This window comes from Triticum aestivum, chromosome 5B, assembly GCF_018294505.1.
Source record: "Triticum aestivum cultivar Chinese Spring chromosome 5B, IWGSC CS RefSeq v2.1, whole genome shotgun sequence".
NCBI lineage: Eukaryota > Viridiplantae > Streptophyta > Magnoliopsida > Poales > Poaceae > Triticum > Triticum aestivum.
In genome coordinates, this window is record NC_057807.1 from 648,493,677 (window position 1) to 648,512,781 (window position 19,105).

The 19,105-nt window shown below is 49.0% G+C and overlaps 1 protein-coding gene across 1 annotated transcript; it reads right to left on the reverse strand.

Annotated features, from left to right (window-relative positions):
* Positions 1-3,449: 3,449 nt before the first annotated feature.
* On the reverse strand, positions 3,450-4,877 carry LOC123117386 (alpha-amylase AMY3-like). The gene is made up of 3 exons (XM_044538154.1): positions 4,788-4,877; positions 3,812-4,702; positions 3,450-3,710 (listed from the first exon to the last, which is right to left on the reverse strand). The coding sequence occupies exons 1-3, from the start codon at positions 4,875-4,877 to the stop codon at positions 3,450-3,452; spliced, it is 1,242 nt and encodes a 413-aa protein (XP_044394089.1).
* Positions 4,878-19,105: the final 14,228 nt, after the last annotated feature.

The window sequence follows — 19,105 nt, forward strand, 5'->3', positions numbered from 1 at the left end:
CCTTTGCATGCATGATTATGTGAGCATGACTGGTGGTCCCGTCCTAAATAATTAGCTCACCACTTATATTCAGCCAAACACATGAATTGAATGGTTCAATCCCAAAAAAATTGAACGGTCCTAACCCATTCATACGACACCTTCAACCAAACGCATCCTAAGAGCGAGCACGTCGGTCCGTGATGCTGATGCCATTGTGTTTGGCGCCGATGTGGAACGTGGTCACCACGAGCAGACACTCGTCGCCGTGGGGCAAGCACTCCGTCTGGTCCGTTCCCTCGCGTCGCAGCAAGGCCAATTGGCACGTACCAACTTTTGAAACATGTCCGTAAAAAAAGGGAGCCTCTGTTCACCAGGTAACTGGAAAAAAATGATTCATCCGTCACTTCTTATATGGACCTTCTGATCTTCATCCAACCGCCATAACAAATCTCGCACTGTTCATTTTCAACCTTTCCTTCGTTCTTCCTCCTCCCGACCCCCAGCCTACCCGCCCCATGTCGAGGCAACGAATCTGACAGTGAGTACTAGGGGTACAAACAAGGAAGGAACCTAGCTACAACATAGGTGTAACACTTGGATTTAGCGAATTCAGACCCCTCTCAAAGAGGTGGGCCGGCCCTGGCATCTAAGAGGCCCTAGTGCAACCCGGTACGATGGGCCCAATCAGTTATACCGGGGTTAAAGCAAACCTATACATTGCTTATCATGATAGCTATTATCAAAGTGAAAACATAAAAAGATAAATTATCATTAACAAATATGAAGTTAATACATCACAGATATGCGATTATAGGATACAAAAAATTTACAAGACTCGATTTTTTAGACAAAAAATTTACAAGGAAGGGGAGAGAACAACTGAACCCACATAGTCCTTATTTCCTGAGCTTTCGAGTAAATAAATTATAATAAATATATCCTCCAGCCACCAAAACTAAAGCAATACTTCAGACAAGAAAGTTCTATCTTCTGCCTAACGTATCGGAGGGTCGTAAAAAGGAAGAAAACAAATCAATCATCACGTCACCGAAACAAAAATAAGTAGACAATGGTTAAGAAAGTCTCTTCAAAAATTACATGAATGGCTTGCACCTTGTGTAGGGGTTGAAAACTCCGAACTTGACTGCCAGCCTTGGTCCCTTGCGTCTCCACACCCTAAGCTTCTTGCAGGTCGCCGTGCAGCAGCGTTTTGAGCGTTGTCATCGACCCCTCATCGGTTAGTCAATGTGGTGTCTCCTCGGTACATAGAAATAACACATTCACAAATTTAACTATTTAGAATAATTACAAAATAAAACATTCCACTTGAAATACTAGTTGATTGTGGGAAATTGAAAAATAAAAAAATAAATCGCTGGAAATCAATGTAGGAACTTTTTTGTGCCCGACCTTCTTACGACCCAACAAGGTGTGTGACTTTCTTGCGGCCCAGCAAGGCTGAGAAACCAGGGGGGGGGGGGGTGTTCTCTTTTCGCTGGTTTTTTACCAACTGATGGAAGGTACGGAGGTACGGTGAGCTCCCTACCGAGAGCTCCGCCTATGGGTGGCAGTACATCTACTTCCACTTCGCAACCGCACCCGTCGTCAACTTCAGTCGAGATAGTTTCAGCTTCATATCGTACATCTACGATCGCTACAGAACAAACACATTACGTGGGGAGGCGGGCATTGGTACCCTGGCATCACATAGTACCAACGACGTCCAAGACTGGACGCTCTTATAAACAGCGTCCACAGTTTGGTTCGACTAGACCCCGCCTGAATACCCCCGGTCTTCGACTTGTACCCACAACACCGCCTTCATGAAGGTAACCACGTCCACGGCTGTCGACGTCCAAGTGTTTGTCTTGACAATTTATATGTTTGACTCGAATCATTTTAAACACTAATGTTTTACTTCAACTTGATAACTCACTTGATCCTGATAACTTATACGATGTCAGCCAGATGACTTCAGAACGACTTAGTGTGTCGGCATGATAAGATTCATTTTGTTAGCATGTCTAACTTACTTTTTGTTTTTCAGCATGGTAACTTCAATTTGTTGCTACGTGATAATCATATTGATCTAGCCTGATAAATTATGTCGTGCCCGGCTATTTAACTCAAACCGCTTCTCAACACTTACATTTTACTTCAGCAAAATAACTTATGCAACTTGACGTTGGCCACGAGCCTTCCAAACAACGTCATTGGTTAGAACCAATCAACCATGCATCCTCCAAGTCTTCATTGTTTTTCTCATCGCTCAAGTTTGTCTGCTCATGATGACGCTAGCGCCGGCGACACATGCAGCTGGTAGGCTTATGGGCTATAATCCAGTTTGCTGCCCTAGGGACATCTATTGTTGTGGATTTGGTGATGTGATGGCGAATGGAACCTCATCCTCCATTGAGCCTTAATATGTAATTTCTTTCTCCCCTGAGTAATAAGCTAGGGAAAATAAAAGATGATTCTACATCGCTTTGTTGCTTCAATTGCAATATGTGCCGCTACTTTCAATAAATGTTGTTGGACAAGATATTTCGTTAAAAAGGTGGAAGGAGATGGTTGTATATCTTGCTTGCAATATGCAATTGATAAATTTGATACTTTAATGTTTTTGAGGTACAGATCACCCTATATCTTTTATGGTTAAACACATGTTATGATCATAATGGACCAGATGTAGTTGATTTCTACGTATTTCTACACGTACAGTTAATCCAACACGTCCCAAAATAATTTATGTGGGGGTATATGTGAGCATGTTGAAGGCACTTGTCAATCATGCACCCCGTTGGCCCGCGTGTGGCAACTTTTTTCATGGTGATGTTATGTTTGTCTGCCTTGTGGGCTCGAGGTCTTGTGGTGCTGATTTGGGCAATGCTGCGTGAGAAGAGTGGATTGCATTGTTCGACCCCCCCCCCCCCCCCCCCCTTCTTGTTTCATGGGCTTGTTGTTTGGCTAGACGTGAAGAGCTGCACATGCATAGGGGATTAAGAGAAGATGTTGGATGAGTGGTCAACGGAGAGGAGCGCTAATAAGGATCAGAGGTGGAGGAGCCGATCGATCTCATTCTTCGGTTGTTTTTTTTCCTGATAAAGGACACTTTATTTGACCCATAATGACAAATCAAGGGGATACAAATCACAATGAGTTCCTATCAAGCCTCCACACAGTTAGGATGCACACAACCGCCATCAACGCATGGTCCCAGGCACACAAACTGAAGACAAAATACATAGGATGCATGACAAATACAAAACAAACACATGGAAGTCGTCAAGGTTTGAAATATCAGTCAACCCACATTTCTTCAGGAATAACACAACTCATAGTGCTCAATTATTTTCATAGGACCGTACATTTAAAACCAAATTCAAAATAATTAATTTCATAAATCATGCCTTAGTCCTAAATATATAGTTTGAAAACTAGAACTAATTCCATTCACCAGCATGAATTCAGAGGCCACTCTTCTCCCAGACACAGTAGTTGTTGCCTTTAGCCGCAATCTTGAAACCCGAGGGGATCACGTTGTTGCCAATATTGTATCTTGACCCGATCTTGGTTATAACCTTGCCCCCAATCTTGGCAACATAGAGATCGCCCTCGGCCTTGAGGATATCCAGTGTGCTACCCGGATGGATCCCGTTCCTTGACCTGACCCTAGCCAGTGCGGTGATCTCCTGCTTCAGCTTCCAGTCGAACACGTGGTCGTAGAACTGCGGGCGCAAAACCAAGTAGCCGTGAATTCATATCACAAACATCCGGTGTGCAGTTTGATGTGAAATTTTATGGTGAAGTTATGCAGTGTGCTACTTACGAGGCATGGTATGCCCGGGTGTGTGAGGATGTAGGCGTAGCCCTGCATGACCTTGTCTGAGGGGAACGGCCAGAGCCTCTGGGTCGACCCGGTGTCGTGGTTGTCGATGAACGTGACGGTCTTCTCGGGCATCCACCCGATCAGACCGGGTGCCTTGCCGCCGTTGCCACGCATCCTCCCAAGATCGCCCTGCACGGCCTCCTGGAGCACACCCTTGGTGGGGAAGTCAAACGCCGTGGCCGGCCCGCCGACGCCCTGCACCCAGTTCGCGAGCAGCTGTCGGTCCCTGTCGTAGAGCTCACCAACCACGAACGACGGCTTGCTGTTGTCAACGTAGATCTTGGCCATGGCCGCGGAGTATCCCTTGGCAAAGTCGAGGCGCCATCCAACGAAGCCGAGGTCGGTTTTGAGCCAGTTGAGCCAGGCGGAGAGCTCCCTCTGCACCCGCGGGTTGAGGTGGTCGATGTCGGGCGCGGCGTCGAAGCCACCGCCGGTGTCTCTGTGGCCGCGGCCGTTGGAGTACTTGGTGTCGTCGCTGCAGATCTCGTCGGGGCCCCAGTCGAGGCGGTTGTCGGACGTCCCGCCCTCGAAGATGCAGTAGACACCGCGACCGTCCTTCTTGTCGGCGCAGCGGTGGTTGATGACGATGTCGGCGACGCATGAGATGTTCTTGCTGCGGAACGCCTTGATCAGTGACTTGAGGTCAGCCCCGCTGCCGTACTTGGAGTTAAGATTGTAGAGCTGCCCCGGCAGATAGCCCTCCGGCGACACGGACTGCGACGGCGGGGGGAGCCAGACGTGGGTGGCGCCGGTGCTGGCGATGTCGTCCACCTTCCCTTGCATGAACTTGTACCAGCCGCCTTGTGTCTTCCATGATTCCCAGTTAAACCCCTGGCCAATCAAACACCAAAGCACATTTCATCATATGAAAAATTCTGAGTGCAAATGAAACTTGAAGATGCATGCATTTTCTCACCTGGAAAAGAATTTGAGCCTGTGCTAAGCTGGAGGCGAGACAAAGCACAACAACAAGAAGGCCACAGAGAGTGGCAGAGTGATTGGCCATAGCTACAGTCTGTGCAGTGCAGCTCGCTTCTGCTTCCTATGAAATCTGGACTCCTGGACCGACGACTGCTCCTTGGGTTGGCAACGCCTGAGCTCGCTTGTATTTATAGGTACTTTGGAGCTTGGAGATTAGTAGGTGCCTAGTAAAAACTATCAATTCTCCTTAATTTTTCTCCAAAGATATCCGCATGGATAAGGACCGCTGGCTTCTGAGATAAAATGGACAAGGAGCCGTTTAATTACTCTCCATGTATATCTGCACTAGACAAGCACTCTGCTCATAGTTCTAAAAACCGGAACCGGCGATTCCTGCAGTTCCTTAAGCCTGGTGGACCGTTTGAGTAATCGAACCAGGAAAACCCGGTCGGATCAGACGGTTTTTGAAAAAACCGATGAACCATGCGGTTCACATAAACCGGACCGTTCAATGTTGATTCTAGAAAAAACCCTCGATTGACTTGTTTTTGTGTGTACAAGCTGAGGGTAGAGTCGGTAAAAAAAAATCTTTTTATACGGTTTCAGCCCATTAGGAATTTTCTCTCTCGATTTTGTCCACGGAGACAAACCCATCGGGCGCCACCGCCCCCTGCGCAGCCACCCTTGCTCGGCGTGGTGGCGCGGCGACCCAACCTCCCCCTCGCCACTCCGGCTCCGCGCGGCAGCAACAACATACTTTTTTTTATGATGTATATGAATATAATTAACATGTAGGTACTGGTTGTGATTACACATTTTTTCCTATTGATTGGTGTATAATATAATTTTATTGCTTAAAAAGTCCACAATCATACCGGTGAACCGGCAGTCAAACTGGTAAAAATCTGAACCGACGGTCTTGCGGGTTCGACTACCGTTTCGTTCGGTTTTTAAACTATGACTCTGCTGGGTAGTTAGTACCGAATGCACTCGGTCAATTACGTGTGGGGAACTTTTGGCTCAGAGAGGAGATCAATGGCATGCACCTACAGAACGGAAAACCTGTTTGGCTTCAAGAAGTTAGAAAACGATGACATCTCCAAGAATTCACATATTTTTTACAGTAGAAGTTAGCAAACGCAAAGATTAAAGTAAACACGTGAGCATGAAATGCTATAGAAGAACACACAAAACACTGACATCTTTTAACTTTTAAGTGGTGCATCATGTGGTGCATATATCAAACTTCTCAAATGAAAAACGGGATCGTTTTTACTGATTGACTAGTAGAGTGCCCGTGCGTTGACATGGGCTCTTGAAATAGTTTGCAAGAGTTACATGTTAAATTTCACACGTACAAACAATATAACACAAACACAATTATTGAATAATCGAAGTTCATTTTTGCAATGTAAATTGATAACAAAAAGAAAGATTACATGTCCATGTAATAAACTGAGCGATGTTCGACCTTAACATCTATTACAAAACTATCAATATCTAGATGATGTGCTTAAAAAATTCTTTCACAACATCAGGAAAATTGCCTTTAGATTCATTCCCACGATGTTTTAGCCATTATAATAAAAATTGTTTCCTCAACTCATACCCATCCCGGACAACAATATATGTAGTTAGTATGAAAATTTCAAACCGAAGGTCTTAAAACATGTAACGGACAATAGTCACCCCGCAAACCGGCTTGAGCAATTCTTTACCGTTTCACCAGAGTATAAAATGAAAAACAAAATAGCTAGACACATTCCTGCAGTTTTTTAAATTAATAATATAAAGAATATAGTGATAACAAAAATAAATGTTTTTATTATGAATTTATTACCCGTCTATACTCATTGAAATACCAACCGGAAATAAATGTTGCCATTTAGATATATCGGAATTCCAACCAGGCAGCTTTATTTCGAGTGCTTCTTTGAAATCCCTTACAAAGCTTTTAAATTTCAGTGCATGCCTCAAATTATTATCCTCTAACAATTGTGATGTTTGAGTAGGGTCCATAATATATAGACGACGTGCCTCTTTGTCGATGACGTATAAGATGTATCGGCCGATGGATGCAAAGGGAAGATAAATCTACAAGTGGAGCTATTAGAAACAACAATTAAACCATGATATCAATAGAAAAATACTTTACTTATCATGTTGCACGATGAGGATGACACGCCGGCATACAGCGAAGACACCGGGCCGACGAAGAGAGACCCCGCCGATTGGGTCTGCAGGGGGCGGAGCGATCCGTCCGCCGTGTAGGGCGCAGTCCCGACGTTGAGGAGACGCGCGAGGGACGGCGGGAGGAACGATTGGTCCATGTGGACGGGGGCCGGCGGCAGAAGGGCGGGGAAGGAGACCACGGTGTCGGCGGCGCTTGAAGCGGCGACGGCGGCTGGCGGCGGAGGCAGAGCGAAAGACATTAGATCGTTAGATCTGATACCATATTAGACAAGGGTTTCAGGGTTTGTGGCACGCCTCCAAACGTGGGATGACCTTTTCATTATATAAAGAGGTACATAATAATGTACAACACAATTACAAGTGGGCCCAGTATATACGGAGTCTAACACTCATGGTGCTCTCTTCGTTTTGGACTACTGAATCTTGTTTTTCCTTTTTATAGGCGAAGATGGGCATGTCTACAGGTAAACCTGGGCAAACGCCGGGCCGGGCCGGGTTTCGGGCCGGGCTTGTAAAAGCCCGAACTTCATTTCTTAAGCCCGAGCCCGGCCCGAAGCCCGAAATACTCCCTGATTTCAAGCCCGAGCCCGGCCCGAAATCAAGCCCGAAGCCCGAAAGCCCGGCCCGAACGATGTTTTTAGTGCGTGTACGTGCAAGCCCGGCCCAAAAAATAGAAAAAAGAGAAGCCCGAGCCCAACCCGAACTACCTTTCGGGCTGCAAAACAAAGCCCGAGCCCGGCCCGAGTGTCAAGCCCGGCCTGGGTTTTTCAGGCCGGGTAGTCGGGCCGGGCTGCCCATGCCCGGGTTTATCTACAGGACTAAACAAGGAAACTATTAAGACTGAAATAATGGTGCACGTTTACACTCCGCTGGCAGCATGACAGCAGTAGTACAAGACTACGAAGAGTCAAAGAGAAGGAAATTACACGACCATAATTTTCAGAATCAAGGCGCCTAAAATGGTGCCATATTGATGGCAATATCTATTGTCCCCAAATAATGACTGGGGATCACTGCAAACCTGTCTAGATTCACTGCTTCATCAGACAAGCCAAGACGAGCGACTCATCACCGAGCAATAGAAATTCAGAACTGAAATCTACCGACAGGCAACAGCTAGGACGAAATGGATCTGGCGTCATGGCCATGGGATGGGCGGCTCGCTGGTGGTCGGGTGGAGCGTGCGCGGCGCGAGGGCTGGCAGCACGGCTGCTGGCGCGAAGGGCTGCGTGTGGCCGCCGGGTCGGCCTGCTCTGGCTCGGCCGGATCTGGCCGCCGGGCTGCGGGCGGCGCCGGGGATCCTGCCGGTGCTCCGGGGATGGTACGCTGGGGCGGCGGCCCCAGGCTACGCTGGACTCGCCCTCCTCTTCTTGGGACGGAGGTGCGATGAGGTGGATGGCCGGGCATCATGGCTGTGTGCTGCGTTGTCCGGGCGGCGCTGCATTCTCTGGCCATGAGGGCGGCGGGGCTGTAGCGGGTGGATGCAGGCCCTGGTCTTTCCCGACCGGTGGCTGCGGTGGACTCGCCGGTTGGCGGCGCGACGGCATCCGGCTCCCCCCTCTCCACAGTGATGGCCCAAGGTGCTAACTTTACCCTCCCTTCCAGTTTGGACATGGCCAAGGAGAAATCCGGCGTGGCTGCGGCTGCGGGCAACGGCGACGCTTGTTGGCGCCGTCTCCTCCCTGAGGGCGTTGTCATGGCATGTCCAGCCCCTGTTCTGTCACCGGGGGAAACCCTAGGCTTGGTTCGCCGGGCCAGGCAGTGGCGCGTCTCGGCGCCGTCCCCTTCTTAGAGGCGCTGCCTAGGTGCTCAGGGTGTGTCTGGAGGAGCAGCTGGTTTGTTGCCTCGCCCGCTTCGGCGGTGAGGCTTGGGGTGTCAAGTTGTCATGCGCGGGGTGTTGCTGGGGCATGAGCTTCCGGGGCGCTATGTACTCCATCATCTACACATCTCCGACGGCGTCTTCTCCGAGTCAGACTATCTCCCGTTGTCTGCTCGCCGATCCTCTAGGCACCAAGGATGGAGAGTGCGTTGAGCTAGTTTGGTTATGTGTTTTTGTTGTCTTTTGAGTTGTTTGGTATAGGGGGACGCGGCCTGTGTGCTCTGTGACCGTCCTCTTCGCCATTGTTGGTTTGAGTATAGTCAAGGCGGGTTAGTAGAAAGTGAATGATGCTTTAACTGATGACTTGTATTGATGTGCAGTAGGGCTTATATACACGCCCGAGAGAGATACAGTCAAGAGAGCTCATGTACAGGTCGTAACAGAAAAGCCTCATCATGGGGAACGTGGGGAGCGTGGGCACCGCGATCACCGTGGGCGCCGTGCGTCCGTAGGAATCGGTCCAGTCCGTTTCCCTCCCGAGGTGGAGTCGCTGTCACGTTTCCAACAGCCCCCCGCAGCCGAAGCGTGGTGCTCGTGAACGTTGAGGCTGGATCGAAACTCGGAGAAGATAGTGGTCGGGAGCCCCTTGGTGAAGATGTCCGCGAACTGCGAGGTCGTCGGAACATGGAGAACACGGACTTCACCGAGGGAAACCCGTTCTCGCACGAAGTGAAGATCGATCTCGATGTGCTTCGTGTGTTGATGCTGGACCGGATTGTTGGAGAGGTACATGGCGCTCACGTTGTCACAGTAGACAACGGTGGCGTGAGGCGGCGGCGACGGAGTTCGACGAGGAGCTGCCGCAACCAGCAGGCTTCGGCGACGGCGTTGGCGATGGCGCGGTATTCAGCCTCCGCGCTCGACCGCGAGACTGTATTTTGCCGCTTCGACGACCAGCTGACGAGGTTGGAGCCGAGGTAGACCGCGAACCCGGAGGTAGACTTGCGGGTGTCGGGGCACCCCGCCCAGTCTGCGTCGGAGTAGACGGTGAGGTCGCCGCCGGAGGAGCGATGAAACTGGAGCCCAAGTCCAGTTGTGCCACGGATGTAGCGCAGCACCCTCTTCACCATCTGGAAGTGAATATCCCTGGGATCATGCATAAACAGGCAGCATTGTTGAACAGCATACGAGATATCCGGGCGCGTGAGGGTAAGATATTGGAGCGCGCCAGCAAGGCTCCGGTACAAAGAGGGGTCGTGGAAACTGGGGCTGCCGTCGGTGGACTGCTTTGAGTTTGTGTCAATCGGTGTGGAGATAGTTTTGCAGTTCAGCATACCCGCTCGATCAAGAATTTCAAGAGCGTACTGCTCCTGGGACAGAAAGAGTCCATCGGCATCCTGTTGGACGTTAATCCCAAGGAAATGATGGAGAGGCCCCATGTCGGTCATAGAGAACTCATGGTGTAGTGAGCGGATGATGGACTGCAAAAACTGAGATGAGTTGGCTGTTAGTATTATATCATCCACATATAGAAGGAGATAGGCTGTGTCACGACCCCTATGGAGCGAGAAAAGAGATGAATCTGCTTTGGATGCATGGAAGCCAAGGGAGACTAGATAGGAAGTGAACCGTGAGAACCAGGCCCTGGGTGCCTGTTTTAACCCGTAGAGAGAACGTTTGAGGCGGCAGACGTCCTTGGGACGAGCAGAATCAACGAAGCCGGCTGGCTGGGCGCTGTACACGGTCTCGGCAAGGTGACCGTGCAAGAACGCGTTCTTCACGTCGAGTTGGTGGATCGGCCACGAGTTACTGGTGGCGAGGCTGAGGACGACACGTATCGTGGCCGGTTTGACCACCGGACTGAAGGTCTCGCCGTAGTCGACGCCGGCTTGTTGCGTGAAGCCGCGGAGCACCCACCTCGCCTTGTACCGGGCAAGGGAACCATCGGGGTTGAACTTGTGGCGGAAGATCCATTTGCCGGTCACCACGTTTGTACCTGCAGGACGAGCAACCAACGACCAAGTGTCATTCCGCAACAATGCATTGTATTCTTCTAACATGGCGTTGTACCAGTTCGGATCCTTGAGTGCTACACGGTAGGAAGATGGTATGGGGCTAATGGTGGTTGTGGTGAGGAGGGGGTGATGTTGTTTTGGGAGGGAATACCCTGATTTGGCTCGTGTGCGCATTCCGTGGAAGTTCTGGGGTGGCTGCACTGGAATCACGCGAGGCGGGAGAGGCGGCCGAGGTGGCGGGTCGGGAGTGGCTGCATGGGAGCCATCAGGGGGAACAGATCCCGCGGATGCGGGTGGGTGCAGCGTAGGCTCGGAAGGCGCGCTGGAGAGGGATCTGGCGACAACAGCTGGCGAGCGGGGTGAGTCAGGCGTCACGGGATTGGCGGGTGGGATTGGCACGAGGGGAGGCGGCGGACAAGGGCGAGGCGCTGGGGCCGGCGCACGATCCGAGGTAGATGGAGTCGGGGGAAAGCCCGGAGGGGATGTCGGGATTTGGGCGTACGAGGTAGGTAGGAAGGGTGGGATTTCCTGTGGGTTCGGTGTGGACGTGGTTTTTGTGGTCGGGTGTGCGACAGAGGGAGATGCGAAGGGAAAATGCTTCTCGTCGAATACTACGTGCCGGGAAATATAAACGCGGCGTGTAGCGAGGTCCATGCACCGATAGCCCTTGTGCTCCTGTGGATACCCGAGGAAAAGGCAGGGCGTAGACCGTGGGGAGAGTTTGTGGGGGGCGAGGTGGGTGAGATTTGGGTAACACAGGCAGCCAAAGACTCTAAGGTGGTCGTAGGTTGGGTGGACACCGTTGAGGAGCAGGTACGGGGTGACATTTTTGATGGCTGAAGAGGGACGTCGGTTTAAGAGGTGAGTTGCAGTATGCAAGGCTTCCACCCAATATTCAGGAGCCATGTGGGCATGGACAAGGAGTGTGCGTATGATGTCATTCGTTGTACGGATGAGTCTTTCGGCCTTGCCGTTCTGTGGTGATGTGTGAGGGCACGAGAGACGGAAAGACACGCCGGTACGAGAGAAGTATTCACGGAGGGTGGAGGACAGGAATTCACCGCCGTTATCGCACTGTAGGCAGCGTATGGGAGTGGTGTATTGTGTATGGACAAACGCAAAGAAACGTTGGAGGGTCGAGGAGGTGTCAGATTTGCGTCGTAATGGGAAGGTCCAGGAATAGTGGGTATAATCGTCCAACACAACCAAATAGTACTGAAATCCGGAGAAACTACACACGGGCGAAGTCCAAAGATCACAGTGAAGCAATTGGAAAGGAGCAGTAGTAAATGAATTTGATGTAGGAAAAGGTAGTCTGGGCTGCTTGCCAATTTTACAAGATCCACATATGGATGAAACTGGCGATCTATTACATTCAGGAAGGAAATCTTTAGCTAAAATGGAAAGCGAGGCGCGGCTAGGATGCCCTAATCGGAGATGCCATATGTCGCCGTCTTCGAGAACAGAGAGGGCCTGCGTGTCCCGTGCGCTGCCATTATTGGAGTGGAAAGGATAAAGTTCGCCTGAACTATTGCACCGAATCAGAGTTGTCCCCGTTGCCAAGTCCTTCACGGAGAAGCCAAATGGGTCAAAGGCAACAATAACAAGGTTATCTCGAGTGAAGCGACGAACAGAAATTAAATTTGTAACGATGTGAGGGGAGTAGAGGATGTGGTTGAGATGGAAGGGGCGATCAGTGAGACGTGCGGTGCCAGTAGCAGCTACAGGGATCTTAGAACCGTTGCCAACAACAATGAAAGGAGAAGTATGCATTGAAGGGGAAGTGAGCTTGTCGAGGTTACCACTGTTGCCCGCGACGTGGGACGAGGCCCCCGAGTCCATGAACCAGTCGGGCCCGGCGTGAGGCTGCTGCATCTGAAGGTTGGCGAGGGCAGCGTTCAGCATGGCGTAGCTATCCCAGTTGGACGGGCCGGAGGAGGAGCCGGCCTGGTGTGGCGAGGGGCCGGCGAAGTAGGCTTGGTGCGGCGCGCTGGGGCGCGGGCCGAGCACGCCGGCGGCATTGGGCGGTGCCCAGGGCGCGCGCCACTGCTGGGCGGATGGAGGCGCCGAACCCCAGGGCGCGAAGTAGCCCGTCCACGGCACTGGAGTCGTCTGGCCACGCCCGGCGGAGGAGCTCGAGGAGGACGCGCCGTTGCCACGTCCACGTCCACGGCCGCGGCCGCGCCCGCCGCGGCCGCGGTGCTCATGTTGAGTGGGGCGCTCGGGGGCCTCAGCAGGGCCCTTTCCCTTGTCGGCGCGCGCGCCGGACTGCCTGTCGCCGCCACGGTCGGAGCCGCGATCGCCCGAGGAGGAGCCTCCGGAGACGTGACCGACGGCGAGGGCGGTGGCCCCTTCGAGGCGCCCACGCTCGCCGAGAGAAATTTCCTCCAGAAGGAGGCGGGAGCGCGCCTCGCTGAAGCTGGGAAAGGGAACCTGCATCGGTAGCAGGGTCCCCATCACATGGAAACGGCGGCTCAGGCCGCGCACCAGCTGGAGGGTGAGGGCGCGGTCGGTGACGGGTTCGTCCACCTCCGCCAGTGCGTTGGCGAGGGACTGCAGGCGGCGACAGTACTCGCCGATGGAGGAGTCCCCCTGCACTGTGGCACGGAACTGCGCACCGATGTGGACGGCGCGCCCGGCGGCGTTGTCGCGGAAGTAGATGTGCAGCGCATGCCACAGGCGGTAGGCCGTGCTCTGCGGCGTCATGATGATGTCGTAGAGATCATCCGAGATGGTGGCGTAGATCCACAGCACCAGGGTGATGTCGTCGTTCCTCCACACGGGCCCCTGATGGAGGGGATCGGCTTCCTCCAGGACGTGGTCCTCCATGTTGAACTTGTGGAGAACGTAGAGGAAGAGCTGGCGCCACTTCGAGTAATTGTTGGCCTCCAGGCTCAACTTGAAGGGGATGAAGGAGGTAATGCTCACATGGTGCATGGATGGGGGAGGGGGAACAACCGGAACCTGGGCGTTGTTGGCGAGAGCGAGCGCGTCGGCGTGGGCACGAAGGGGCCGGACGCCGGGCCAGGCCGGTAAGCGTGCAGCAGGGGCACCGGGGAGACGGGCGCCGGCAGGTGCTGCGGGAGGGACGGCGGCGACGGGCGCCACGGGGAAGGGAGCAAGGCCCGCGGCAGCGTCTGCATCGCCGAAGGAGCGAGTGCGCCTGAGAGTGCGCCGGTTCATCATGGCGGAAGCGAAGAGGAGGGAACCGGCCTCTGATACCAAGAAAGTGAATGATGCTTTAACTGATGACTTGTATTGATGTGCAGTAGGGCTTATATACACGCCCGAGAGAGATACAGTCAAGAGAGCTCATGTACAGGTCGTAACAGAAAAGCCTCATCATGGGGAACGTGGGGAGCGTGGGCACCGCGATCACCGTGGGCGCCGTGCGTCCGTAGGAATCGGTCCAGTCCGTTTCCCTCCCGAGGTGGAGTCGCTGTCACGTTTCCAACATTAGTTGCCGGTGTTGTCACGGTGAATGTGGGTGCTATCTTCTGTGGTAGCACGTTGCCGAAAGATGTTGTACCAGCCGTCTTGGCCCTTTTTTTTAATATATAATACGCACGCTCGTGCGTATTTGAGAGATAAAAAAGGACGAAATGGGACACTGATTGCACAACATGCAGCAGAGTGTAATTTTCGGAATTCCACATTTCTAAGAAGGAACCAACCATGGGTTACATCCAGAACGCTCGAACGTCAAAGAACTTGTCGTATCTAGACACTTTGTAAGAGCGAGCACGTCGGTCCGTGATGCTGATGCCATTGTGTTTGGCGCCGCCGCGGAACGTGGTCACCACGAGCAGACACTCGTCGCCGTGGGGCACTCCGTCTGGTCCCTTCCCTCGCGTTGCAGCAAGGCCAATTGACACGTACCAACTTTTGAAACATGTCCCTAAAAAAGGGAGCCTCTGTTCACCAGGTAACTGGAAAAAATGATTCATCCATCACTTCTTATATGAACCTTCTGATCTTCATCCAACCGCCAAAACAAATCTTGCACTTTTCATTTTCAACCTTTCCTTTGTTCTTCCTCCTCCCGATCCCCAGCCTACCCGCCCCATGTCGAGGCAACGAATCTAACAGTGTACAAACAAGGAAGGAACCTAGCTACAACATCTCTATTTCTAATGGACGAGTTGGTGAATCGTCTCCGCGGTTTATTTTCGCTGGTTTTTTTATCTCTCCTCCCACCACCCCCTCCCACCCTGGTTCATCGGTTTATTTTTCTCTCCACTTTTTATTACACCAGAACTTTCCTAACGTATAACAAATCACGGATCTAACTTTCTTAAATTATGAAAATCAATCGATTCCTTTTATAGAGTATGTCCAGTGGGCCCAGGTGGTCCCACTCGACAGAGTGGTAAACAGTATTATACGAGAATGAAGGGCGGCCCGAGACAAGCAGGAGTAGTGTACGAGAATAACTATTTGCAATTATGATCTACGTAGACGTTGACGATTTAGCTGCTACGAGTACTTTGATGTCATGCATGATGCATCATCGGTAGATCTAGCCGGCCATGTGCTATTTCTAAGCTGCCGTCTACTAGTAGAAAATACGTACGGAGTAGTACGTACTACCATAGATGATGGGCAACAATCTTAAACTCGCGATCATGACAGATATGGTTGGTGACAATTTTGTAGCCAGCAGCCCACTTGCTGCGAGATCGAGCGTCAACGTAACCCGGAAATGTGATCATGGTCATCACCCGCTCCGTAGAGGCGTTGGCCACAACAACCCGGCTGGAGCGACCAAGCAGCTTTGAGATTCTCCTTTTTTCGCGGGGAAAGGTGCTTTGAGATTCCGTGTGTGCAGGGTAGCACATTGTTTAGCCCATGGTTTGATGTCTAATCTTAAGTGCTTCTCCGGGCATCCTGGCCCTTCTAAACCGGAATGAAACCCTATTTTGTTTGATTTTTAAAGCTTTCTTTTTACCATAAAAAATGGATTTGCACTCCCCATCCGCACATCAATGTGCTTTTTATTACTTTGTGCTTGCCCTTTTTTGCACATTTAATAACTTTTGATAGCATCCAAAAATCTTTGAATATTTCACAAATATAGATTTTGAGAGAACGTGTTCCAAAATGTTTTCCAAATGTTTCATTTCAATTTTCAAGAAGTATAAATTTTACATACGTCTCACTAAATTTCAATAATGATAAGTAATTTGAAATACGTTTTTTGAAGTTAGTCTCCGTTAAATAATATTTCAATCATTGCACACATGTTCCAATCCAAAAATTTAATTTAAAATTGTACATATAAGAAAATCAAGCATGTGTTATTTTTGTGAAATGCAATGCAATAATTAATTTTGATTGGATTTTGGCTATAATCTTTGAAATTTGTGTGGTTATTTATGATTTTTTGTAGAAAAATGAAATATCAACATCTCAGTTTTCAAATATTTTTTTACTCCAAGAATATCATAAAATATTTTTCGAATTATGTCAACGAAGTTTTGTTGTTTCTAATATTTTTCTAAATATAATTCATATTTTCACAAAGAAAAACATTTCTGTTAGGTTTCAAGCAATTTTAGAAACACTTCACACAAATTTCAATTATTCCAGTCATATTAAATCAGTTTTAGAAAAAAAATCAACTATTCCAGCCATGTTTAAGTGTATCATATGTTATTACGCGATCTTGGGCCGGCTATTCAGCGTTTTGGACCCGTATACGTGTCATGGGTCATGTACGCAAGCATTAGCGCACCAACCAGGCCTAACCAGAGGGCGACATTGGCTTATAAGAGAACTTTGGTCATATCGCACAAAGGACATCAATTTAACGTCTAAATCCAGTATGAATGTTTTAGTTCTCTAAACAAACGTGAATTAAACCCTTATAAATCGTAACTACCAAATCTCTTGAGCCACAGAAAGATGGGGAGTCAGTGTTTGTGTGTGTGTGTGGGGGGGGGGGGTTCGGCTCCTCTACAGTCACGTTATTACTGCACGGGTACTGTACCAACCCACATCAGCCATCCATTTAAATCTGACGGCTCTCATTATCCCCACTCGATTCTGTTAATAAATGGAAACAAACAACTAATTATGTGGTAGAAAATCTCGTATGGCTGCAGGATTGCCGCCAAACAGAACCTGGCGCCAAACAAAACACACCCTGATAACCTCCTTGGCGCCAAACAGGGATCTCTTTGCCTTTGTCCCGCTCATCTTTCTCGTTCCTCCTGTTCGTCCTTGTAAAATAATATGACAAAGGTACGTTGATCTGTGATCTGTACGTGGCACAAATCAACTCCCTTTTGCCCTATCTTTCTTCTGATTGTCCTCCATGTTCCGAGCGCAACCAAGGCAAGCTAAGGAGCCAAACCCCGGTGCATATCAACTCCCTTTTGCCCTATCTTTCTTCTGATCGTCCTCCATGATCAGAGTGAAACCAAGGCAAGCTGATCCGTAGGCGATAAAGATTCTCCTAGCAACAAAAAAGATGACAATTAATCTGAAGGTATGTGACATATGCTCTGATTGTATTCATGTTCTCAAGGCACACAATTTGTAGATTGAGTTTGCTATGCTACTATTTTCTTAATGGAGGATGATAAGGGCAAGATGCAAAACTTATTTTCTGCATCTTTTAGATTATGTTAATAGTGAAAAAAAATTAATAGAAGTAATCTCAATTGTTTTGGACAAGCTCAAGATAAAATGCATGAATATATTCAAATATTTGCTTGTAAGACAGATGATTTGCTCATCAAGTCTTGGGATTTCCAAAACATGACAGGAGATTAATGCAGATGATCTCCCTTTTGTTGTCCTTCTCCTAGCAACAAAAACGAAGAGAAAGTCTAATGGAGAATATGACTAGCTGTAATGAGGATGCTAACAGGTACCGACAATTTTGTTAAATTCTCAGGTTATATCACCTTATGATTGTAGTGTAAACATACAAACAAATAAGTCATGTGTAACTTTTACAGGACAAATGTGGTTCCTAGTTGGATGCCTCAGATTGGTATGAAATTCAATTCCACAAAAGAGGCTTGGAAATTTTGGACATGTTATGGAGGTCATATTGGTTTTGATGTAAGGATAAATTATGAAAACAAGAGCAAACTCGATGGAGTAATCACCTCAGCAAGATATGTTTGTTCCAATGAGGGCTACAGAAGAAAAGACAAAAGGGGTAATAATACAAAGCGTCCTCGTGCAGAAACAAGGACCGACTGCAATGTTCGAATGGGAATTACTATAGACCGAGAAGCACGAAATTATGAGGTGCATGAGTTAGTTGTTGAACACAACCATGTCTTGCAATTACCTGGGACAAGCCACTTGATGCCATCACAGAGGAAGATTTCAGCCTTGCAAGCATTTGAAATTGAAACAACAGATGATTCAGGAATTGTACCTAGAAAATCCCATGAGTTAGCAAGTCGACAAGTTGGTGGTCCACTGAACCTTGGCTACACATGTCGTGATCGCAAGAACCACTTGCGAACCAGGCAACAAAGGGACTTGATGTATGGTGAAGCTGGAAGTATGCTCAAGTATTTTAGAGATAAAAAGAATGAGAATCCTGCATTTGAATATGACATGCAACTAGATTGCGATGAAAATATAGCAAATATCTTTTGGGCTGATGCAAGGATGATAATTGACTATGCTCATTTCGGTGATGTTGTTAACTTCGATACAACATTTGGGACAAACAAAGAGTACAGTTGAAGTTTTTCATGCACGATTTCCATGGCATAGCTTCCCAAGCAGTTGCATCAAAAGAATGCATCAAACTAGTAGATGATGCTTTGAGGATTCTTAGGAAGCAAGTTGAAGAAAAAGCTCCTACTACTACATGCACAACTGAAGATATATCTAAAGAACCTGAGGATTGTCTACAGGCCGCTTGCCTAAAGAAAAAAGAAATTCCGAAGAAGAATTCGAGACGAAAGAAATCATGGCTTGACAACCAGCACCCCAATAAAAAGAAGAAGGAGACAAATAAAGTTGTACCAAAAAATCAAACTCATCCGGTAAATCTCTTGCACCTATCTAACCAGAGTACTTGCTAAAAACACTAATATAGACTAATATTTGCTCGGTTTTCTTTTCATAGAGAAGAGAGAATGACATTCCACTGGCACAATACCAATCACCTAAAGAGAAAATGGCTGGAACAAGTGCAAATGGATTGCAAGAGTATGGGCACTATGCTCGTTTATTGATGGTATTTCACTTATCATGTCTAAAATTCCTTAAATTCAGTGTTAGGCAATATGATTTCTTGTCTAATCAGTTATG